The sequence below is a fragment of the Uloborus diversus genome, chromosome 5, assembly GCF_026930045.1.
Source record: "Uloborus diversus isolate 005 chromosome 5, Udiv.v.3.1, whole genome shotgun sequence".
NCBI lineage: Eukaryota > Metazoa > Arthropoda > Arachnida > Araneae > Uloboridae > Uloborus > Uloborus diversus.
This window is the reverse complement of record NC_072735.1, coordinates 136,306,233-136,332,409: the sequence shown is the minus strand read 5'-3', so window position 1 is coordinate 136,332,409 and position 26,177 is coordinate 136,306,233. Positions and strand designations below refer to the sequence as shown.

Below are 26,177 nucleotides of genomic sequence, written 5' to 3'. Positions count from 1 at the left end.
TCAGAAAGGCAACAAATCATCATTAGCAGCATAACTGAAAGAGAGTAAAGATTCCTGGCAAAGTGATCTAATTTTTTCTTGCTTCCACTAAGAGTTGTCAATCTTTCACACAAATAGTTTTAAAGCAGAAAACTACATATATCGTCTTTTTAAATTCACAAAGAAAGCATACATTATATCTGTGCACCAGGCTAGTTAGTGCACTTTTAGATTTAGAGTGATTTCAAGGTCCCTAGATCTGTCCCAATCCCTGGTCCCCTTGATATTCAAAATTAAATTCCTAAAACGAAAATAAAAAGAGGAATTTCTTGCTACATCTGCCTGGATCTTCAAATTAGTAGAGATTACTACTAGGGTAACGGGTATTTAATGTTTGCCAGAAAAGTGGTTATTTGCAATGAGGTGAATAGTTTTTAGTGGGCACTTTGTTTTAAATGGGAGAATGATTAATGGAGTAGAAGCAACCTAATTAGGCTGTAAGTCTGCAGTTTTGCATTTTTGTTTCTAAAAAATAATGGATTTAATAAGAAAACTAAATTAAAACAGGGAAAAAAAGCACTTAAATGTCATATATTAAAAAAATTTTTAAGAACAAACTTTGAACAAAATCGTATAAAAATACATAATTAAAAGAAAATAAATAAAAAAATAAATAAATAAATACATTAATGAATGAAGTGTCAAATGATGAAAAACAAATTTTTGATACAAAACCATTTTAAATACCAGAATGCCAGGATTTATCAATTAAAGTCCCCTACCTACCTACTAAATAGAAAACCTACCTTCTATACCACTGAAAGTTTCTCAAAATTACTTTCCATGATGGAAGTGAGGGAACACCATTCAGCAACCATCATTCTTATCCATCTTCAACAACTGACAGACAGATTCAGATATAAGAGCTAGTTTGCTGAGCATTAAATTTCTACTTTACCACCAAGAAGCCACAGACTAGATATAGATCTAGCCTGAAATCCATCATGGGTGGATTGGTGGAGATTTAGCGTGACCCAGGCCGCACCACGAGGAGGCCTCCACCACTACGGCCCAGAACCCTGAGGTTTCACTGGCAAAAGTTTCACTCCTGCATAGCCTAGATTCTTTACTGTGACTTCAACATGAATCCAATTTAACAAAACTTTAAAACTAAACATTTTTAAAAAATAATTTTGAAACAATTTGTTCAAGAATAAACCTACTAAAACTCTCCAGATCCCACTGAAATATTTGTGTTAAAAATGTGTTAGAATACACATATATACTGCCATGTGCAGGTAAACGGCAGTATCTGCAAAAATGAGTTTTCGAGATATTTGAAGAAACGCGTTTTGGATTCAATACTAACAATAGGGAAGTGTTGGAATCAGATGCCTTTTTTCCAGCGGAAACCAAATAAGTGAGCTTGTACAATAAAGATAACGTACAATAGATGACAAAAATGCAAAAAAATTAAAATTTTGCAGCTACTGCCCTTTACCTGCACATGGTGGTATACATCTACATCAGCATTTCTTAACTTGTGCTCTATGGAACCCCAGGATTCCAAAGGATATCATTCAAAGCTTTCACGAAACTTGCATTCTTCCTTTCAATTCAAATTAATAGAGAAAATAGATAAAACATCTATTTATGAGAAGTTTTAATCAGAATCCTTTTAAACGAACAGTGGAACTTTTTTTAATGAGTGGCAGATTAAAAATCCATTACCTGTCAATGTACAACCTTCAACTGTGTCAGTGCAAGAGTGAAACTTTTATTCAAATCATTTCTCATTTATCCTTACAACCAAAATTTACAACATTTAAATTAGAAATTAGGTGTATTTTAAATTAGGTGTATTTTAAACGATAAATATTCTAAACTCATGTATTTCATTAAAAATAATACTTTAAAATATTGAAGAACAAATTTTTTCTGCTTAACAAATACAAACTTATGTGTGATTTCTTTTGCATAAAAATTCATTACCCTTTGAAATTATTGCTCTTCAATAAAACATAGGAACCGTCATGTGCAGGACAAAAGGTTGACTTTTTGTGGAATGGCCCTACAGTAATAAGGTGCACAGGGTGCCTGCTACTTTTTTAGTTATGAAATCCATGACTTTCTACGATTTTGGCTCGTAACTTTCCATAACACTGGTATACAATTTTCACAGAAAAAACACACAAAAATATCTAAACTAGAGTTTTGTGTAAAAAAAATTGTAACCATGTGATCTATGATTTGCATATATGTTTCTAGAAATTCAAATAAAAGCAAAACGTAATGAGCTGAGCAACTATTATAACTAAACTAGTATGTTATAGCCATTACAAAACTTTCTTTTATATCTATCTTATAATTCTGATCCTTCCCCATGCTTGACGAGGAAGCAATATTCTAAACAAAAACAAAATTACACACACTAAAACTTGACGACCATCCCAATTCACAATTTATCTCAAAAGCAAAGCAAAGAATGAAAATTGAAAATTATTTTAAAAGTCTTGCTTAAAATAATTACAAACATTTATTTGTTAACAAACACAAGATGGCAACAGTTAAAAAGTTTAAATCATCACAATTTTCTGGTCATTTTCCGGCAATTAAAATCACGCAAAATACCCAGATGACAGTCAATCACGATTTATCTTTCATATTGTTGTAATTACAAAGCTATTTTTATTCACAAAAAAAAAAACAGCCCTCCATGGAGCAATTGGCGCCAAAATTGAACCAACCCCTGTTTACACATGGATTTCTATTTATTCCAAATTTCTTCTAGAACGTAGAATCACTTCCGGAGATATGGCACTCACAATGGGAAAAAAACTAACGCTCAATTGCGTCACCCCCTTTTCAGTTGTTGATGCCAAAACAGAATCAGCTCTTATATCCTCTAAGGGCTACTTGTTGATAAATTTTTGTTTTTTTCCGTTCATTATTTCTTGAGATACAGCAGTCACAATTGACGACGAAAAACGCTCTATAGCTCAACCCCCCTTTGAGCTACTGAAGCCAAAATTGAATCAGCACCTGTACCTGTTAAGGGCAACATATGGACCAAATTTTCTTTGATTCCGCAAGTTACTTCTTGGGGGAATAGCAAGCAAGCATAACTCAAGAAATATAACATTGCTCCACCCCCCAAGGAGGAATTCACATCAAAAACCAATGGGTTTAAGCTCACATAAGGGCACATATGTGTACTAGTGATGTGCCGGATCATCAGAAAAGTAGATCCGCGGATACGGATCCGAATACGGATCTTTAGTGTCAAGATCCGCGGATACGGATGCGGACACAGATCTCAATTTTTTTTTACCCAGTTCAACTATCCAAGTGTTTAATTTGTTACGGAAGGTATTCCCATCAAAATAATGGCAGTTTCTTCAAAAAATGTCATCTGCGGCAAAATATAATCAAGACTATGATTTACTCTTTAAGGAAATCTCCGTTAAAATTGAGGGAGAGTTGGAAGGAACGGGTCAACGCTGCATTAATGCTTAAATAAAATGTCATAAATTATTTCTAGCTTGCTCTGTAGATGTAGGATACAGGAGCAAGAGTGCAAAGCTGCTACTGGACAGGCTAGAAATATTTTTTGCATTTTTTTTAGCATAAATGCAGCACTGACCCATTTCACTCAACGTACCCCGACCGACAGAATAACAGAGCCGGGAACACCTTTACAAACAGTAAATACAGAATTTAGTCTCACTTTCTTTTCTTTTTTTTTGAAGAATGCCGAGAAAAACCAAAATGAAGAATAACATTACCACATAGAAACCCCAAATCAATAACAGAAACTAATATTAAACTAAGAAAAAACATGAAAACATGCCCACCTGATATTGAGCTGGATTTTGCGGGTTAGAACACACATTGTTAACAAATATAAAACTGACAGTGGATAGAAATTTTAAATCATTGAGCTTTTCTCCTTATCCGACTATGAAATAGCTACCGATCACAAGTATAAAGGCTTTGAATTGCATTTAAAATTTTCTTAATACAATATAGCTTTTACTGTATATAACTTGGAAGTTCCAAACTAATATCGCACGCAGAAAACTTCGTTCTTTCAATTAGGGCCAATATTTTTAACGTACGGGAAAGTTTTTACTACCCTAATTGTGAAAAACGTTAAGTCAGTTTTCATTAATATTTCCGGTAATTCCAGTCCTGCAAAAACGAGACCAAGCTAAAAACACTTTCGATCAAGTCACCTTTTGAACGAAAAAAGAACTATCAAAATCGGTTTATCTGTTTAGGAGCTACGATGCCACAAATAGACACAGATACACTTTTAAAACTTATTATCCGTTTCTTTTTGGAACGGAGGGTACAAATTGGCTTCTGAAATGATACCTTATAATTTAAATACGGAATAAAACCTAATTTAAACGGAATTCAAGAGTCTTTTATTCAAAAATTTAAGAATTTTTAGAATAGAAAAGATCCGTTTAAGATCCGTCAAAAAAGAAGCGGATACGGATACCGATACAGATCTTTATTTTCCCTCGGATATCCGCGGATACGGATACGGATATCCGGAACATCACTAATGTGTACCAAATTTAATTCAATTTCATGCAGTAGTTTTTGCTGTAGAGTAGCCACAAAAAACTGGACACACACATACTGGACACACACACACACGGACACACCGACGGACAGACATTTTCTAAAAATGGTCAAAATGGACTCAGCACTCATCAAAACGTTCGAATCCCTCAAAATTCGAAATTCGAAAATTTGCATGAATCCAATACTTTCTTCTATATATTAAATATAGAAGAAAGTAAAAACAGTGACTATAGCTTGGGCAAACCTTCCCTGATTGCATTGTGAAAGCTACACAGATCATAGCATTACAAGGCTGCCAGATTAGGTTTGCCCCAGCTATAATGATACACATAAAACAATTACAAGTGTAATTTTCAAACGATATTTAGCTACAAAGGGTATACATTTATAAATCTAAAATCTGCACATACACCCCGTTTCTGACAAATCATACAACAGTTTGAAATAGGTATGAATTTATATGAAAAAAAAACTTATATTTATCAAAAAAAAATGATATACAACAATCTTTCTATGACTAAACATACTGAAAAAATTTTTTCATTGTAAAATGATTTTCTAAAATAAAATTATCTTCAAATGTGCGGCAATAATGATGTAAAACTGCTGATATATTATAGTGAACTGTTCACATAATTTTATAAAAAAGGAAACATTTAGTTTTTTTAAACAAATAAAATGCTAACATTTAATTATTTTAAAGCTTACAGTTTTTTTTTTTTTTGAAACAAAATCTGAGACTACAAATAGTTTATTAATTGCTAAAACTAATTTCACAATAAATAAAATAACAATCAGGATAAAATATATAACATTGAATAATTAACTTAGCTGATATGATCGCCAAAAGGTTAGGCTACAAATAGTTTTTAAAAAATCCCAAATTTGTGTATTTGCATAACTTTTAGACTTTTAAAAAAATTTACCAATGAAAATCTCCTGATTTCCATATTCTTTCACCATATTAAATGTCCTTATTAATTCTTTAGACCAATTTTATTTTTTAAAATCTTCATTAGCTTAGAACACTAGTGAAAATTGATGATAATTTTTATGCATCTCTGGAATCAACTCAGAGGCAAATGAATTAAAACTTTCAAATGAGAGCGGCAAAATTAGAAGTTTACAAGTCCTCAATTACACAATGAAACATATAAGAAGGAATAAAAATAATACTAAACACAAAATCATTGATGTCCAAGAGATAGAACTGCATAGCAATGAAAAATAAACGAGTTTCATAGCAGCAGATGCAATTGGATTTCAAAAATAGTAAAAAATCGGGACTGACATGTAAAAGCGTAAGAACAACTAAGATACAAATTTTGCACCTAGAACAACAAAGATACAAATTTTGCACCTAATCTGTTAAATTTTATAAGTATGTATGTTCTAGAACCTAAAATCCATGACAAATCAGTTTCCATTATTTTTGAGCATTTTTTGGTTGAAAATCATGATTTTCCAGGTGCGCGGATACCCAGGATCCAATGTTAATACGCCGCTGGTGCAACATCGAGTCATCAAGCCAATTCAGTTACGTCAAGGAAAGATCACCACAGTCAGTTCTACATAATTGCTACAGAACTTGCTACCAAACATGTGCTAAAAAAAAGTAGCTGTCATTAAAAAATTAACTTAGCTTTTGACTCATAGTTATTGATTTTCCCTTTCTTCGAATCTAATTTTAGGCCTTCCCTTTCACAAGCTGTTCAGATTATCCGGAATTTCGGATTGCTGAGATTGTCACTGTATAATAAATATGTTCAGTAAAAAAATTTGTATTTTAAAAAGAAAATGCATAAGGACACTTTAAGGTATGTTAGGAACAAAAAAAGAACAATCAAAATATAATCCTAAAAGAAACATTTATTTCATAAAACTAATTAAAAAAGCTTTACAGATTGCATTAATAAAAAAGCAGAATAGATCAACAAAATTTATTTCATTTAAAAAATATTAATCAAGTACAATTACTTTGCATAAAATCTTGCTTATGATAAGAATATAAATGGCATTTAAGACCTACTTTTGAAGAATAATCTTTACCACAGAGCTGACAAACAAATAGACGATTACCAGTATGTAAAGGCAAATGTACCTTTAGATGCTCTTTCTGCCTGAATGCTTTGTTACAAACATTACATTTAAAAGGTCGAACTCCACTGTGGGTTAATAAATGTCTTTTCAAGTGGCCTATATTTGCAGTTGAATAGGAACAAAAGGAACATAAATTTATGATACCACCTAGTTTAGTCTTAGAAGTCTCATATTTAGTATCACCTAAAAAATAAAAAGAAACCTGATACTCTCTAAAAGAATAATAAAACATACATAAGCTCAAAAATATGATAATATTCTACATTTCAATTTCATTTTGTTATATTTAGTGCTACATCTTGGAAAAGTTTTTGAGAACATAAAATGTTGACATCATAGCAAAGAACTTTTCAACACAACTTAAAAGATGAAACGATTATCTTTTCTCTGACCATATTATTTTTAGCAACTAAATTTTATTTTTGCTCATCAAAAGTGGCAAATTATTTCATCTTTCTTTTCATTGAATCTAAATATCAGGTACTGCTATAAATTTAGTGTCATTTCTTTCTAAGAAGTTATTTTTGCACTCACAGTATTTGGAGAGTTGAACTCAATTTAGCAAGAAGTTCCATTACTTCTCCTATTGAACATTGAATTAATAAATACTTAATGAAACTTAAGGTGGACGATCGAACAGCTCATTTAATTTTTTGATGAGATAAAAAATTAAAAGTAGAAAAGTGGCCCTTCTCATACATGAAAAAGAACATTGTAGATGATTTTTTTCTTAATTGGAACGCCCTAAGATGCATTGGTTTGGTTTCATTAAGTGGTTCCTGTAATTAAATAAACTAACAATAAACTTTTAGAGAAAGTAATTTAAGGAAGGAAAAAATGTTGTCAAGGAATAATGATAGAAGCACTTATTTTTAAACGGGAGAGTAGCAAATTTAACAAAACAGATCATTTAAAAGTGAACTAATTGTGGCATCAGCCACAGACAGACAGAACCTGTCAAAAATAATGAGAAGTCATAATAAAATTCTAAAACATTTTTCCTCAACTTTTTTTTTTTAAATCTTTAAAAAACATTTTTTATCTCATCAAAACATATTCACTGCAAGAGAGAGAGAGAGAGAGGAAAGTTGAATCTATCCATAAAAATTCATTTATTTTATGCATGCAAAAAAAAAAAAAGATGTTCCATAAGGTTCATTAAAATAAAAAAATAAATCTACTGAAAACAAGTTGAAGTTTACTATTGAGATTCAACACATGAACACAAAGAAAGCCTAAACTTTAAAGAACAAAACTTATTTCAAACAAACAAAAAATATGAATTAAGAAATGCTTAAGAATAAAAAGTTAATTTTAAACCATTAATACACAAGCAGTAGAAATGATCAACTTCTTAAATCAAACAAGAACATAATTAGTATGTATTTATTGATTTGTGTTCCTACATAGCTTCTAGTTAAACAATGTTTTAACAGAAATTGTAACTACACAATCTCATTTCAAAAAGATTGGATAAAAGTATGTTGGATTCACAAATGCTAACATTTTGAATAACCACAAAGATAAAGATTGAAAATATAATGGCACACATTTTTGAACATTAAATAGAAAGGAAATTTTCAAAGCATATAATAAATGTAAGAAACTGGAAGATAATGTTTTTGAAATTATGATGGTTTTTTATGGGATAGATTGAAATTATTAAACAATTCAAACAGTTTTCATATGGGGTATAAATAATAATATATCAACAATAATAATAAAAGCAAAAAGAGAAGAAAAAAGTCTTTTTTTTTAATTCTTAGAATGAGAAGATAATTAGTCACTAAGTCATCATATTTGCTCAAAAGTTCTAGTGAACTCGTTATCATGTTTTGAGATAAGATGGGTTTTAAGATTTTGTTTGGTCAAGAATCTTTTTCCACAAATGTGACATTTAAAAGGTCGCTCTCCGGTATGGGTAATCAAATGAGTCTGTAGGTGAACTTTCCTCTTAAAAGCTTTAGAGCACATTCCACAAGCATAAGGTCGACTTTCGCTATGTTTCAGCATGTGCTGTTTGAAGTTTCCAATATGACTTGTAGTGTAAGCACAAAAAGGGCATGGACTAAGTATATCATTCACTTTGCCATTGAAGAAATTTTCATTATTTATGTCACCTAAAACAAAAATTCAACACGCTTAAGATACAGAAGTTTCTTAGACTTGAATGAAATAAACGTACACTGATATTTAACCCATATAAAAATACAGTAAACTCCCGATTATCCGCTTTGTAGTTTAAATTTTGCAGTATTTTTTATATTTTTTTTAGTGCCGATAATTTATCCATTTTCACTTAACAAGTACAAAATCAATTTTCAGACATTCCTATAAAGGGAGTTTTAAGATGAGAGGAGAACTCCTTTCAAATGACATTCAACACGCCAAGACTACTAAACCCAGACAAGTTGGGACCTGATATTTAAAGTTACGATCTTCACATGCGTAAACAAGTGACCGGATCAGTTTTGTTCGAAAAAATTCCTTACACATTTTTTGTCGAACCTTTCTAGCATATGTGTGTAATAATAATCTGCAGAAAAAGCCATTCTTTTTTAGCTTTTACATACATTATTTTTCATAGACTGTTAGAGTTTAAATATGCATGTGAGTGTGATTTTTATTGGATTGTTTTATTTTACAGATATTATTTTACAGATAATACGTGAAATTCATTTATTCCTGATCACTGTGCCACCTTATTCTGGAGATAATCTAGAGTTTGCTGTACTTATATTGTAAATGTTCTTTTCGAGATGATTAACCAATCGCAACGTATGGAATGAAACTTCAAAAAGTGCTCTAATTTGTTAATAACTACAAAAGATGTTCATTTTTTTCCAGAAGATTTTGAAATAGAATATTCATGCTTCGATACCGTATGAGATTTGAAGTTTTGTTTCGTTGAAAAATCTTTTCCACATAAGTGACATGTGAAGGGTCGCTCTCCAGTGTGAGTAATCAGGTGAGTTTTAAGATGAGCTTTTTGCTTAAAAGATTTATGACAAACTTCACAAACATATGGTCGATTTCCAGTATGTTTCAGTAAATGCTGTTTGAGACTTCCTGCATCACTTGTGGCAAATGAACAAAAATAACATGCTTTAAGATCATTATTCATTTTGACCTCGTGGAAACTTTCCTTTTTTATGTCTCCTAAAATAAAATAAAAAAGTGAAGCCTTTAAAATAATTATAAAATAAGCATAAGGTGTAAAAGTAAGCAAAATGCAAAATTACAAGCTATAGACAGTGACAAATGTTAAGCTGAAAGACCAAGTTGAAAAGAATAAATATTATAGTGTATCAAAAATTTGATTTTACAAAAAAAGGGCATTTCATAAAATGTGTACCACTGCAAATATGCATTGAAAGTTGAAAGTAAATTACCAGAAATAAACCATATTGATTGAAATTTTTATTTGAATGTCACAAGTTGTAAGAAGAAACTAACAACTTATATATTGGTGGGAAAGAGGGTTTTTTTTCTTTTAAAAGTCAAAGAAGAGTATCGTACAACACTCTGAATTTACGAGTTAAAGTACAGATCTTATTTGGTAACTAAATGTTATCCCTAATACATTTGGGAACAGTGATTATGATTTTGATTATACTACACTAAAATATGGCTTTTATGTTTCTTGGGTTATTGTGAGATGGTTCAAGTAGCAATCATGTAGAAATTCTGCAAATCATATCATTATGTATTATAGAGCTGATTCTTTGCAGACGAACACATTACTGTGCTCGATCATCTACTGCTCTCACCACATCCCATATCATGCAACTTCTACTTGTTTCCAAAAGTAAATAGTGCATTTGAAGGGAGCACATTTTCAGTCTGTAGTAGAGGCAAAAGCAAAAACTACAGACTAACAAAGAGAAGGTGACACCAAATGACCAACAGCTCTGCTTTGAACAGAAGAAAACTCTCATGCTGCAATGTATTAAGAAGGATGGGGAGTTTGTTGAAGGGGACTAAAAGGTATTTGCATATTTTTTTCAATAAAGCTAATTTTTAAGACCTATCCTATTATTGTCACATCTTGTATGAATGGGTATGAATATTTGGCAATGATATGATTGGCAGATAAAAATTTTTGATAAGAGCACAAACATAAATTAACAAATAAGGAGAAAAAATACAATTCAGAATGAGGAGATTGACACCTTTTCTCTGAACTAAGAAGAAAACTCTACTGGAAACTCACTATTTAAGTAAATTATAAATATTGTACAATAATGAAACAATCAATTTTCTCTTGATTGAAAATTTAGCCATGACAGTAAAATGTTCACAACATTTCAACCTTCTTATTAGTTTACGTGTCTTAATGGAAGCAATTGTTCATGTCTAGTAAACACATGATGCTTAAGATTTTGCTTCGAAGAAAAACTCTTATTGCAAACTCCGCACTTAAAGGGACGCTCTCCAGTGTGCACAATTAAATGAGCTTTCAGATGGCCTTTCTGTTTAAATGATTTTGAACAAGTTTCACACGTGTAAGGACGCTCTTCTCTTGAATGATACAGCAAATGTTGCTGCAACTCTTCTCCGTTATATGTTGAGTAAGAACAAATAGTGCACATTTTAAGAGAATTTCTTTCAGTTGCTTTGAATTTTGCAATTGTTTTCACATCTGAAACATAGAAACAGACATATTAGTGACGTTAATTGTAATAAGATGATGAGTAAATATATCACTCTTCCCATTGCTATCAGTTTTTCAAACAATATTGCAACATACGATAAAAATCAAAACTCAATTCTCATCACTTTTGAATATATAAAGTTATGTTACCAACTTTTTCCTGTTGAAAAAACAAACAATAACAATTAATTTAAAAAGCATTTATTAAAACTGTTCTTTAAAACTGATGCAATTTTACTTTTAGCAGAACTATGTTTAATATCAAAATTTTCCGTTGCATTGGGAAACTTGAAATTTCAACATTAAGTTGATAAGAACTGCACCTGTTTTGATGAAGGGATGGTTTAAACAATCTTTAAAAGTAGGAAACAAAATAACATCAGACAAATATATGTTGTTGATTTAAAATTACCAAAAGAAATATTTCCAATTATATCAACATTCAACTTTTAATACTTGATCAAAGTTATAAAACAAATAACATGGAGGTGTTTTATTAAAAAAGAGCATAAAGATGCAAAATCAAACATAGATTATACATACTTCTGAAGAATACTAACATGTACTGTTAGTAGAAGCTAGTAATACAAAAATAAGGCATCTTGTGCTTTAATTAAAAGCTTTCTCTTTCTATCATGCACATTAAGGACATTGTTTGATTTATCCAGAAGGCAAATGATCAATGAGCTGTTACTTTTCAAGAAACATGAGGCATGCTTTACAACTGAAAATTTCTTCAATGGGATGGCTATATGAGTGCAGTTAAACTGTTCAATTTAATTAGTGGGACAATGAATAGAAAAGCAAAACTTTCATTGCTAAAAAATATGATCGACAATGTTTACCCAAAAGCATAACACCATTTGAATTTCACTTTAGAATATTGAAAATATAACAATTTTATCAAGTGCATTTATTGTTTAAATTGCAAGTCTCGTTGCACATAATTTTATAAACTCTTCAGTACATAAATGATTTTTATCAGAAACATTTAAAATTCATGTATAAAAAATGGTTATAACTTATTCCACACACACACACAAAAAAAAAAAAAAAAAAAAAAGAAAGAAAGAAAGAAAAAAGGAAGAAGAAATAAAAACTATGACATTAAACATACACAACTGAACACACTAAAAATAAGGTCAAAACTAAAATAGTGAAGTTCAACTTAAAGTTTTGTATTTTTACTTTTCATTTATCAGTTAAAATTTTACTAGTGTAACCAAAGATATCCTGAAACAAACAGTCAATAAAAGTTTGTATCCAAACGACAAATAAAATTTAAGAGTAAGATATTTTTGAATTTTAAAAAAGTAATTTTTCAAAAAGGTAATTACAGAAGTTGAAACATCAACTTATGCAAGAACTTACATGTAACAACTACATGCTTAATGTGAGAGATTTGGATTCAGTTTGTAATCGGGTATGAAATAAAGTGTCTGTATAAGTCAATAAAAACGATCTTCTAACTTTAACACTTGAAGAAAAAAATAGTGAAACCTGATGCGTTAAATAACTATATCTGTAATTTATACATAACTTTCAGAAAGAGCTTAACTTGTAAATGGTTACCCTCACTAGGATGCATTCATCGTAAGGGTGAGTTTATCTGTTCAAATATCATTCTCCAAAGGTTATTTGAGTACAAAATTACTCTAAATCATATCTCTTCAAACATTTCATATTTACATTTTCATCGTAGTTTATATGCCTTCAGTTGATATGGGCGGCATTAAAAAATTTGATATGGCTCCTGGAATAAAAGAGACGGTTGAAAAATGAAGGGAAATTTATTTTAGCACTGAACTTTCAAAAAAAAAAAAAAAAATTCACAACATTTTTTTCCATTTCATTTATGAAAACTTTTATTTATTTTCTTTTATTCATACTAGAAACTCGATATATTAATATACATTCACATATACACAAACAAGTAACTGCAATGTATTTTTAAATACTTCACTGTTTGATGAAGATAGACAATGATCATATTTTCATGCCGAAAAATATTGCTAACATATTTTTAGTAGTTTCCTTTTCACTTTTGACATTTACATTTTCATGAGTCTTTTCAATATCAAAGACAGATCAAAACACATTACAAAGAAAATATAAACATTCTCTTAAATAATAATATTCTTCCATAAAAGCAATGATCTGTTTAGAAAACATTAAAAAATAAATTATATTTTAGCTGAAACTTAGCTATATCATTCAGCTTGGGGAAGGATTAAAAAAAAACAGTAATTTAAATTTTGTGTTTGAACTGCATTTCTATAAACAGAAACAAGGCATTAAGAAGAAAAAAAAATATGTAAATACTAAAATTCAAGAATTGGAGCTAACCAATACAAATGGTAGGATAACCTTGCCTTTGTTTTGTTGCAAGAGATGGTACTAGTAGCCCTGGTAGACGCTGTTACAAAGCATGATTTGGAAAAAGAATTCAATGAAAGCCTAGCTAGGACTTGGATTTAAAACACACTTTACTCAAAACTTGAAAACGTCCACTTACATTCCTTTGCTTTTCACTGCATCAAATTACATTAAATATTATTAAATTTTATTTAATTATTTATTTTTTTTTCGACACTGACACAAACAATCAAATACTGTAAAAACAAATTATCACTATTACAGAAGTAAATGATACAGAAATTTTCAGAAAGAATGGTCATAACAACTTACAGCAAAATATTTATTTGGGTTAGAGCAAATGTTTTAACATTTCTTTTGATTTGATGCTCTCTTTAAAACAATTCCCCAATATTCTAAGAATAATATATAAACAGTATCAAAGTGAAAATTACTTCCTATTCATTAATACTTTAAAAAACTCTAGATATTTAAGTGTATTAAGTTAATTTTTTTTGCTTGAAAATAAATTTGCTCTTTGAAAATATTAATGACCATGAGTAAGATTCAATGCCAATTTTTTACATAAAAGCTAAACACGTTTGAATACTAAACGGGAAATTATAACTCACTTCTGAAAAGAAAGTGAAAGATGCAAGAAAGTTTCATGAAAGATAAACATAGGTTTCTGATATCCTTAAATTTTGAAGAGGTGGAAAGTTTTTTCCAGCTTTTCTCTAAAAATTTTGGAAAAAACACTTTTAATACAACAATGTATGCAACAATGAAAATAAAACCAAACACAAATGCCAATACATTTTTGCATGTGAGGAAAAAGTGTTTAACACTTTTTAAAGGAAATAGCATGTTATGTAACAAAAGCAAGAGATTGTTTAATTTTTTAGAAAATATATTCAAGACAAATGAAGTGCAACAATACGAGAAAGTTCACTCACTATTTAACAAACAAAGATAAATTTAAAAAATCTTTAAAAAACTTTTAATATGAGCAGAATTAAGAAAAGGAAATTTATCACAGTAGATTAGAAATGCTCAAAAAAGAGATGTTGCAATAAAACATTCAAACAGAATATGTACAAGAATTCATGTTTTCATTTTGAATAAAAGCGTTATGGACAGCAGGAATTTAGCAACTTTGTCCATTTATGTCTTATATAAAAAAAATAGCAGAAAATTCAGGGTGGCGACAGGAACTGGGAAAAAAAGTTCCCTGACTTTTCCCTGATTAAGTTCATCAAATTTCCCTGATTTACATTACCAATGATAATGGTTTCTTTTCTTTGCCCTACCTGAAAAGCATTGCATATTAAATAAAATGCAGTGTTTAGAACGGTTTAAGCTGTTAATTAAAAATATATTTTGAAAAGATGCTCCTTTTTTGTTTTGGTAAAAATAGTGTATTAAATTATTGACTGAGAAATATTGTAGGAAATCTAAAACAAATACTTTACTTCCAGGAACCAGTCAACATAAGCATTCTAAGAAATTATTGGAACCACTCTTAAAGAAATATCTAATCATGATAAAACTAAAACATTTAAATGGAAATAATCTTGAACTGAATTTTCAAGCAGTATAACTGTTGCTGCAAGAATAACAAGTGATAGTTAATGTATAGAAGTAATGTAGTTTTATTTACGTAAATAATACTGTCGTGTGCAGGTAAACGGCAGTATCTGCAGAAGTTAGTTTTCGAGATATTTGAAGAAATGTGTGGTGGATTCAATACTAACAATAGGAAAATGTTGCAGTTGGACGTTTTTGTCGCGCCTCTTTTTCAGCGGGAACCAAATAAGCAAGCTTGTACAATCAAGATAACGTACAATAGATGACAAAAATGAAAAAAAAAAAAGTGTAGTTACTGCCCTTTATTTGCTTACGGCAGAATAGACATATTTATGTAAAACAAATTGAAATCTTTCAACAACCAGTCATATTGAGCTCTTCTCTAATCAAGAACTTACGTTTTAATGAATGAATACAGCATTTTAACCATTAAATAATAAATAATAATAATATTTACTTATGTACACAACTCAATTTCAAATGATTTCATTAGTTGTCAAAAAAAAAAAAATCTTAGCTTACTTTTTAGTAAAAAACACATTGAAATTCAAAAATAATTATTAATTTCAAAATGTATATGGTTTTAAAATAAAAGTGTTTTAAAGTCTGAAAAAAAAAAAAAAACCCTTCGTATAATCAGGAGTGACAGCAAATAATACTATGTCCAAAAAAAAATTGATTTTCAGTCAAATTCCAATTTTAGCAATTAAATTAAAAACGCCAAGTGATAACTTTTAAGATTTTTTCAGCATTAATTTTTTTTAAAAAAAGATTTTTTTTGGAAATCGTGATAGCAGTATGCTAATTACTTCAAGACAATGAGTAAAGGCAAGGGAGCAAAGTCATTAACGAAGGCTTCCTCTTTGCCTGTCGGGTTGTTTATTTTAAGTAGCTTGGAATGCTTGGAAGGAAAATTCAAGCAATGTAAAATAAACAACTTTACAGACACACAAGCAATCTTAGAAAGCTCATCCTCAGATTGAATACTTTGACCTTGAGGAAAAAAGATGCAAAAATATGCGGCACTGGTATAATCACAACTCATTAATTTTACTTTTTCAGAACAAATAATTGGCGGAAAATTCGAAGGGAATCAAAGTACTTCATTTTGCAAGGAAAAATTTTTCTTCATTTAATCAATTTTCCCTGAATTTTTGTTACTTTTTCAAAATTCCCTGATATTTCCCTGATTTTTCCCTGAGTGATAAAGTTCCCTGACTTTTCCCTGATCTCCCTGATTTCCCTGATCTGTCGCCACCCTGAAATTAGTGCATAATAATTTAATTAAGCTTTAATTTGGCACAATAAATAATTTATCTTATTAAATTATTATTTGGCACAATAAATAATTTATCTGAAGAAACTTCTGATTTTAATTACTCGGGTGAATGTAAAAGTTTTATGCTAATTGCAGTAGCATAATCCAATACATGAGCACATTACAAAACAAATATAAAGTACTAATTTCTATGAGCACATAAAATCTGTAATGTTGGGGGTTTTTTTTTTTTTCAGATATGAAACATGTTCAGGTAGAACCATACATGTGATTTTTCTGCTAACTGGTGGAATTCCAAGAATTTCAGTCTTCGGATTTGGGAAATTCTGCTTTCATACTTTTTTTAATTTTTAAAAAGTATTGAGAAGAATAACATAGGAATTATTAAGGAGTTCAGGAGTGATAATAGACTCAAGTAAAATTTTCGGACAACTGAAATTTTCGGAAACTATGAAGAAGTTTGACCCCTTCGAACCCCCAGAAAAAACTTTTCAAATTTGCATACAAAAATCATTGAAATCATAGGAAAAAAAAACTAAAATGTTTCTTTTTTAAAAAAATACTTTTTTATAATGTTGTCAGCTCAAAATCTTTGGAAACGGCAATCCAAAATTTTTAAAATTTTGAATCTCAAACACCCCTGGAATTATTTTTTAAAAAACATGTTTGCAAAATAATTTTGTATTTCTTCACTGTATACTTGATATTGTGTGCTGTTAAGAAAAATAATAAAGGTTTTTGAAAACCAGAAGCAGATGTTTTGAGATAGCAACTAATTTATGAAATTTTGAAAAATAATTTTGGTACAATTTGGATTTGATCAGTGGGGCACACACGAATTTTTCAAGGGGAGGGGGAGGGGCAGAGTCGAAAATTGACCATTCTACTATCATACCACTCCAATACATCGCCAAACATATACTTTCAATTTTATCGATTATTAGGAATAACAAAACATTTAAACATAAACTATAGGATAAATAAATAACCATTAATTAAACAAATAAATTATTAATAACAAATACTTATTACCTACCCCTATATTAAATTACCTGGAAGCACAGTAATTTATCTATTTACTTTTTTCATAACCCAAAAATTGAAAAAAGGTGAATGATTTGCAGTAGAACAAGAATCTTTTTTCACTTCCAGAATGTTTTTTTTAAAATCTTCAATCCTGTTCTTCACAAAAGACAATAATGTAACTTATTTTTGTTTATGATTTTAACCACTACATTTTTACAATATAACTTAAAAATATTTTTACATCTAAAAATTAAAATGGATTTATCCTGTATCTAAAGAACATGCGCGTTGCAGAGTCACGTAGAGTAGAATTATGAAAGACAAGTAACGAAAAATATTCGACTCTGTTGCCATGTGGAACTACCAGTGCACTTGGTAAGATGATAACTAGATAAATAAGATTACAAACAATTGAAAAAGAATTGAGGATGAAAGGGAGGGGTCTGGACTACCTGGACACGCTTCTTATGTGCTCCGCTGGTTTGAACCACAGAATACACACTTGTCTTTAGTGTGCGATCTTCCTACATCCTAAACCAGGGATGGTACAGATGTGATATACCCCCCCATTTGGCGACATCCGATTTTTTGCACAAAATTGAAATATTTTTCTCGCCAATGAGGCGATAATTTTTTAAGCATGGCATCCCTGGTGAAACTAACCTGTGTTTGGCAACGCGAAGGCAATCTTGTTCAAACTTGTTTACTTGGGTTGTTTACTCTATTTCACGCAGGAGAGATACGTGTTGTTTCGTGCAATATACCTTACAGGAAAGCTTATTTTGTGTTAGTTTAGATTCAGTAGTTGTGTTTTGAAGTAAAAACATTAGAAAATGCCAGTTTCTTCAAACTTGAACGTTAATTAAAAGTTAATTCCAACGTGGTGTGTATCTGTAACGTGCCATTGTCATATGATGTTTTGTTTTGGACTGAGTGTGAGGATTTATGCCATAAAAAGGTAAGTTCTTTATTTTAGAATTCAAAAAAAAAAACTCTCACTTCCGAAATTCTTTGTTTTTTACAAATCCTTGAGGGGTTCTTGTAGTTTTTAACTTTATTTTTACTGTATGTAAACTAATTTTACAAAAATTAGTACGGTTATTTTGTTCTAAAAGTTCATTCTTATCGATGCCACGAATTATTTAGACATATTCTATTAACGTGCCTCCTTTAGGTACTGAATTTCTGAAAAAAAGTCGACTCCAGCATTTTATAAAAATATAAAGGTGTTATTTTATGTAAAATATAATTGGTATTTTGAGAGTATGTCTATATAGCAAATAAATGTATGGTATTTTTGTATTGTTTATGTTTAGGATGTTTTGTTGAGACATTTCTACTTTTCATACATCGAAATTTGAGTAACTAAGCACTTTTTTGGCTGAAATAGTTATGGATTTTGGGGATGTTTTCCGCTTTAAACATCGGGATTTGAATCACTTTGCTCTTTTTTAGCAGAGTATGAGAAAAGTTTTTGTTCGATGAAATGCATGTTGGAAAATAGCTTTTATTTCTATTGGTACATTTTTAATTGGTGAACTGTTATAGTAATTTGTCAATTTAAGCATTTTAAATACTTTCTAGTCATTGTTCTTTGTGTACAAAACCTTTCTAGTTTCTGGTATTTTTGAAGCGTATATTCGTGATGTTTTTTGTTGTAGTTTTATGTTGTTTTTATATATATTGTGTTCTGAAGTGCTTTGATCATGTTTTTTTATTGACTTTTTCCTGTTGGCGCAAAAAAAGCATCGCTAAAAACGATGTATGACATATGTCGTCATACATCGTTTTCTTGGCGACGCTTTCTTGGCGCCAACAGGAAAAAGTCGCCAAGGGTGGGGTATATCACATCAGTTCCCCAGGGATCGCGCTAAGGATTTCGGATTGTTCGCCAGTAAATTAGCCAAAATTTTAAAGTGTTAGCCAAACTTCAAAAGTCTTAGTCAAAGACTAACTTTTACTCATTTTAATGTATTTTTGTCTGCATAAATATTTAATCAGAGAGTGAAGTAAAACTTAATTTTTGACAATTTTTTGAGGATAAGGACAGGGGTATATCCAGGAATTTTTGTCCATTTTTAGGAATTTTGTGAGAAAAAAAATGCAAATTAATTAGTTTTTCCGCAAATCATATGTAATTTTTCAAAGGGAAAATGGCTAAAAACAACTTAAAGTGATATTTATCATTCTTTAAAATATTTGAGAGTAGAAATAAAAGCTTTAAAAAAACTGCATTCCTATCTTACTCTGATGTTTCAGACATCGAACACAATGAAACAAACATCATCTTTCCACATATCCGATGGATGGTAAAGCTCCGATCCGTTTCTAACGTGCGTGCGCTCACCTCAATCTGCTTGGAGTGGTCCGAAGATAAAACAACTTTCAGTGATTGCTAGTCTGGGAGTTTTGTGAAATGTTCGTTTTTAGGGGTCGGAATTTTACGAAGGGTCTGTTTTTAGGGGTCCGAATTTTGTGATCGGAGGTAGTTTTTAACAAGATTGACATCTGAAGGGAGATTTTTTATCATCTGTGTATATTTTAGAGAATTTTCTGTTCGCCAAATTCGAATTGTTTACGCCAAATTTACGATTTTATCGCATTTGGCGCATTGGCGAATGCTTAACGCGGTCCCTGCTAAACACAATTTAGACTTTATTTCCTTTCAAATTTTTTAAAGTTTTGTTTTGAAGTAAATCAATTAAATTTTCTTTTCATAAAAATTTTACTTTGCAAGAATAGATGTACTAAATGTACCATAAAATACAAGTAAAACACTTATGCAGCCAGTAATAAAACTTAAGATGAAGGATGCAGTTCTTAATAAGTAATCTGATAGAAAGACTGATAGTCTTTTAAAACATGTTTATTTCCCTAGTGTTGAAAAATTAATAAAATAAAGCATTTTCAGTGAATTAGCGAACACACATGATGTTTAATCCACAGGTTTAGGGAATTTCAAAAAAAAGTTCAACATTTTTTTTTTAAAGCAATCACATGTATGGGCAGTACTCAAAGTATATTTGCTCTTAAAGTTTCATTAGTTGAAAACACAGACACACACTCACATTGTCTTAATAATTAAAAATCAACTGTTTATGTCTCAGAACCATGTGACTCCTAAGGTTAGGTTTAGTGGAAAAATTTTGTTTACACATTTGACACATAAATGGGCGTTCACCAGTGTGGATAAGCATGTGAGTTTTCAAATGTTCTTTTTGTCGAAATGCTTTGTGGCATAATTCACATTTGAAAGGTCGCTTTCCACTGTGCCCAAGCATATGACGTTTAAGGTTACTAACATTTGGCGTTGAATACTGACAGTAAGAGCAGAAATTCATGACTCCACTTCTAAATTCAAGAGCAGTTTCATAATTATTGTCACCTAAAAATTAAAACAGAACCAATGAATTTGTGAAAAATGAATGGAACCCTGGAAAATTAAAGGATAATTATTAAAAACACTTCGCACTCAGAATTGAATTTTCAAGGATTTTTCATTTCTTATAATATTTCACCAACGCAAAATATTTATAAACTAAAAGACAGACTATGCAGAAATGCACTTAAATTCAAAGAGTATAAAAAAAAATGTTCAGTGGCATTAATTAAACCTTATTACTATACAAATTGTTGTTTTAGTAACAATCCCTAGATTATTTTGCTCTAGCTGGAGAAAAATCTAATTTTGCAGTGTCATGATGCTGTGATCATGATCCGAGTGACCTTCAAAGTGCTGCCAGGTTTGGTTTGTTCCAACTGTAGTGTGTTCAGTATTTTTCATAAATACAATGGTTACAATATTAAATACAGAATTTTACAAAAAAAAAAAAAAAAGAGAAAAGTATTTAATCACGTTTACCAAATACAATTAACTGTTGATGAATATAATGGAACTAACAAGGGATTAAACCGCATGAACCTAAAACAGAAATCAGCAATCACATAATTTTGATGTAATTACAACTATTATGTTTGATTTAAATTAACACTGTCTTGGTAGTAAGTGTTGGTATGATATTTTGTTAAACTAAAAACAGAAATGATCCTCACATAGTATTTCATAAAATTTTAAAGGATAGAAAATTTAAAACTTGAAATGAAACATGGCTCAATTTAAGCTTCTTTCCTCTCTTTTCCTTTAAATAGGTATAAAACATATGTATGTATTTTTATGCACAAGAAGTTTCATTTCTTGAATCATTCTGTGGTATAACACAAACAATACACATTTTATGAGAGTAAAATGCTTGTAGCTTTCCGTACAGAAAAACCCTCACCTGCATAGTGGAAAAAAAAAATAATAATAAAGAGCAGTTTCTCTGAAAAATTTAATTATGTCTCCTTAAAAAAATTCACTGAAAAAAAAGGCATTAATGCATAATTTAATAAAAATTTGCTTAGACTAGAATATGTTAGTACTTTTTGGAACTGAAAATAGAGAAGATATGGTTAAAGAATCATTAAAGCAGAGCACAGAGTTTGACAGAACGGTACAACCTCGTTTATATCTGGACTAACTGGGATCAAAGGTAATCTGGATCCAAATATCCGGATAATATGGGTTATAAACAAAAGAAATGTTTAATTAAGCAGACGTAACATCTAACACAGTAAAGAAGAATGCTTTGGAAAAAAATTACATAGGATTGTTTTGAACTAGAGACGTACTGAATATTCGGTTGGTATTTGGTAAACTGCATATTTGACAGAAAAACCGATTATTTGGTTTGACCGAATACTTCATGCTCAACAACAGAATAAGTAAACAAATTTAAATGTTCCTAATTAGCAAACAAACATACTCTTTGAATGCATTAAATGAAAACACACTCAGATGTTAAATTTGAATTTGGTTTTTCAATTTTTCTTTAATCTTAAGACACATTACATTAGCCTTACTATCACAAACTGAGAAAAATAATTCTTAACGTTAAATAGTAATAAATATGGAAAGTCTGTTCATTACTACTAACTGGTAATTTATTACACAAAATACGAATAGGTATTAAACTTTGGATATTTAATTTTGCAGTACTTTAGTGTCTAAAGTTTTACACCATATGAAATATAAGATATTGTTTAAAGTCAAGCTAATCAAAGTTAAATCATTATTATCAAAGTTCATTTTTTTTTTTTTTTTTGCAGTTTAATAGAAAATATGAAAATATCTTTCAATGTTTGAATTTCATTCCTGTATTTTAATGAAGATACAATTATTTATCAGTTATCAAAGATATTAGCACAGCAGAAAATCAAATGAATAATTTGTAAGGGTATTTTAAGCAAATTGGGTTACTATATAGCCAATTAACTTGTTTTCACTTTTAAAATGATTTATCTTAAATTAAAAAATTACATTAAATGTGTAGATAAATTTAGGATGCAAAAATACTTTTACATTTCCTAAAACAAATTGATAAGTTCTATTCTTAACTAGAGTAAAATTCAAATATTACAGTTAAAAATTTTAAACAAGTACAGTAGGCTCTCTGTTTAACGATGCTCTATTTAACAACTTTCTCAATTTAAAGACGACTTTTCTCAGTTTCAGATGGTCCACTATAGTATTCAAAGCATTCTTTCTACTTAAGGATGATTTTTTGTGGTCCCTTGAAAGTTGTTAAACAGAGAGCCAACTGCATTCGGTATTCAGCCAAGGGCGCCCATATAGGGGGGCAAGAGGGGCTCAAGCCCTTGCTTTAGCCCCCCCCCCTTGAATTTAGTACTTTATTGCTTTTAGTACTTTTTTTCTTAGCAAAAATGTAAAAACATTTCTTCTCCAGCCATTAATGAATGAGTTATTGAAAAAATCAAATTTTAATAACTCTAATTAGTACTGAAATCAGTTTCTATGAGGAAAATATCCTGCTAAATCATGGGGGAAATATCTGAGCCCCCCTCCCTTAAAATTTTGCATATGGGCACCCATGTATTCAACCAAATATTTGGTTCGAATTTTAACCGAATATTCAGTATTCGGTGCCAGGGGCGTAGCTAAGGGGGGGGTTTTGGGGACAACCCCCCCCCCCCCGAAACGTTAGTCTCAAAAAAAAAGAGAAAAAGAAGAGAGAAGAGAAAGAAAAAAAAAGAAGAAAAGGAAAAAATTCCAAGCGATTATATATATATATATACATATAATATATATATGTAAAAGAAGTAACCCCCCCCCCCCGAAAGTCGGGTCTAGCTACGCCACTGTTCGGTGCATCTCTATTTTGCACCAACACTTAATCATTTAGAGTTCAGCTGCAGTGGATGCCCGAAGTATGCCATGTTTTTGTCAGATTACTATTATGTATAGCACAATCTATACAGGAGTTGTGCATTTAATCAAAATAAAAAGAGCATAACTAGTATACTTATAGTTCAGCTATGACAATTTAAAATTATTTATTTTGAGGGCATCTTTATAAGGTATGTATTTTTAAGGCTACAAAATTTGATCTGGATTAACCGGAAATCCAGATAAATTGAGGCTGGTTAAACGAGGTTCTACTGTAATACTCACAAGAAGTTTTACATTTAAATTTTGAAAAATAATATTGCTAGCTTAGTTCGTAATTATTGAAAAATAGAAACTAGGTATGAAGAAATTTTAGAAAAGTTTCTCTCATTGTGTGCTTAATTACATTCAATTGTCAAAAATAATTAACAGAGAACGAGTTCACAAAAAAATTTCCGTTAACCCGTAACAGGGAATGTGAAAAAGTAGGACGTAACAGGGGACGTGAGGTCTCAAAGACCGCTGTATTTACGATTTTTTAAAAAACCGTGTAATTAAGATACATTCCTGTAATTTCAATTAGATGTTCTTTAAACTCATATTAGCATGGGGATTTTTTTTTTTTTTTGAATTGAAATACACCTTTTCCGAGGAAATTTTGCTAGAGTCTTAAGATTTTTCGAGAAAATCATATGCTGCTGTAAGTAAATAACTACTCGTAATTAAAATGAATTTATTATTGATTAATGATTTCATTTTAGCTCTTTAATATATACAGAACATTTTAGTACCACAAAATTAATTATATCATGTTATGGGAAAATTTTGACAGCCCTTTAACTATTAGTATTTTGGGTCATATTTCGAGGAATAATTCAGCCTTCACTGTCCCTGAAACATCATTGCGTGACGTTTGTAAGCATTTCAAACAAATCTCAACCTCATCTAGAATATTTTGCATTTCTTCTGCATAACGCGGATAAGATAAATTAACCTATATCCACGGTTCTAACGTTAAGAACCATGTCTACTACAGCCGTAAATTGTAACACTGAAGAGGGGGTGCGGTCTCAAAGACCGCTTCTAAAGAATGCAAAGAAATTTGAACCAGATGCACTTGTCACAAAACAGGTTTGTTCAAGGTCACAAAACAAGAAGCTATTGGGAAAAACCATTCAATCGGACTGAAAATGAAATAGGGGTGATCAGATGAACTGTTGAGCGGTCTGTGAGACCGGACCTCCTCTGTTACGGGTTCAATAAAAATTTCGTAAATTAGTATATTTACTAACATTTTAAAATTGAATAAATGGAAGATGTAGTAGACTATAAAAGAAATGAATTTTATCAATTTAATTTACAATATTTTAAAATCCAAGACATTTTATTGGGAGGGGTTTGTGAGGAATAAAAATCTTCATTAAAGTATGAATACACTATGCATAGTAAGTGGGGACCCAAGTTGCAGTGTGTTAATGAAATAAATAAGAAATCAATTTTAAAGCACAAAATATGAATAGAAAAAACGAAGATTTTTTTTTTAACAGACAATGTTTCGGCAAACGCAACAGTTTAAAGTGCAGCTCCTTAGGAAATGGTGATTATCATGTTTCTTATGGTTTGGAAAACGAGACACGAAAATTTTTCCAACATACTTCGAGCAAAAATCCCTGCAATGGACATTTTCAAAAGTAAAGAAAGTGGCGCCAAACAAAGTTTTAGTAATTTCAGTTCTAAGTTATACGCCTATCTTTAACATTTTTTAACATATACTATGATACAAATGCTTAATTGCTACATTATTTTGGTGTTCATTTAGCTTATTTGCAATATTTTTCACCAATAACATTAATTACTCCAGGTTTCAAATAGCTAATGCGTCAATGTTTTAAGACCGGTGCGGTATCAGTTTGGTAAGGTAAAGAACAATTCGTCGCATAATCAAATACCCCATTCAATCGAATATTACATGTTGGAACCAACGGTATTCGTTAAAGGGGGGCCGATAAATCAAGTCTGAAAAGTTTTACTTTTGCAGTATTTGCGGCGAGGATGGTTAGAAATATTAGCATCATATACACACAAGGAGCGACAAACCAGAATTGCTATCCGAAGCAATTTTAGCTCATGCGTCATTTTCACGATTTTGAAACACATGAGTATAAATATCGGCACCTAATGTAAATTGATTTTAAGGAAAATTTTTTGTAAAATGTAAACAAATGGTATTTGCGATATAGGATAGTTAACACAGCTTCGCGCTAAGCTTTCAGAAACGCCGTTTAGTAAAAAGCTGTGTGGAGTGCTATCTGGCTTGTAGGGACAACATTTCACGAAAGTACTGTCGCTGCTAGCTTGCGCTCGACAACAACCGA

The 26,177-nt window shown here is 30.5% G+C and overlaps 1 protein-coding gene across 1 annotated transcript in view; it reads right to left on the bottom strand.

The window, feature by feature from the left end:
• The window catches only part of LOC129223155 (zinc finger protein 836-like), a 39,445-nt gene extending 13,507 nt beyond the window's left edge, over positions 1-25,938 (bottom strand). The window contains exons 1-4 of the mRNA XM_054857723.1: positions 25,833-25,938; positions 20,758-20,961; positions 11,043-11,317; positions 9,557-9,730 (exon numbers count right to left, since the gene is read on the bottom strand). Coding sequence (XP_054713698.1) covers positions 9,557-9,730; positions 11,043-11,317; positions 20,758-20,961; positions 25,833-25,938 — 759 coding nt within the window. The remainder of the gene's footprint in view (positions 1-9,556; positions 9,731-11,042; positions 11,318-20,757; positions 20,962-25,832) is intronic.
• Between the last annotated feature and the right edge of the window lie 239 nt (positions 25,939-26,177).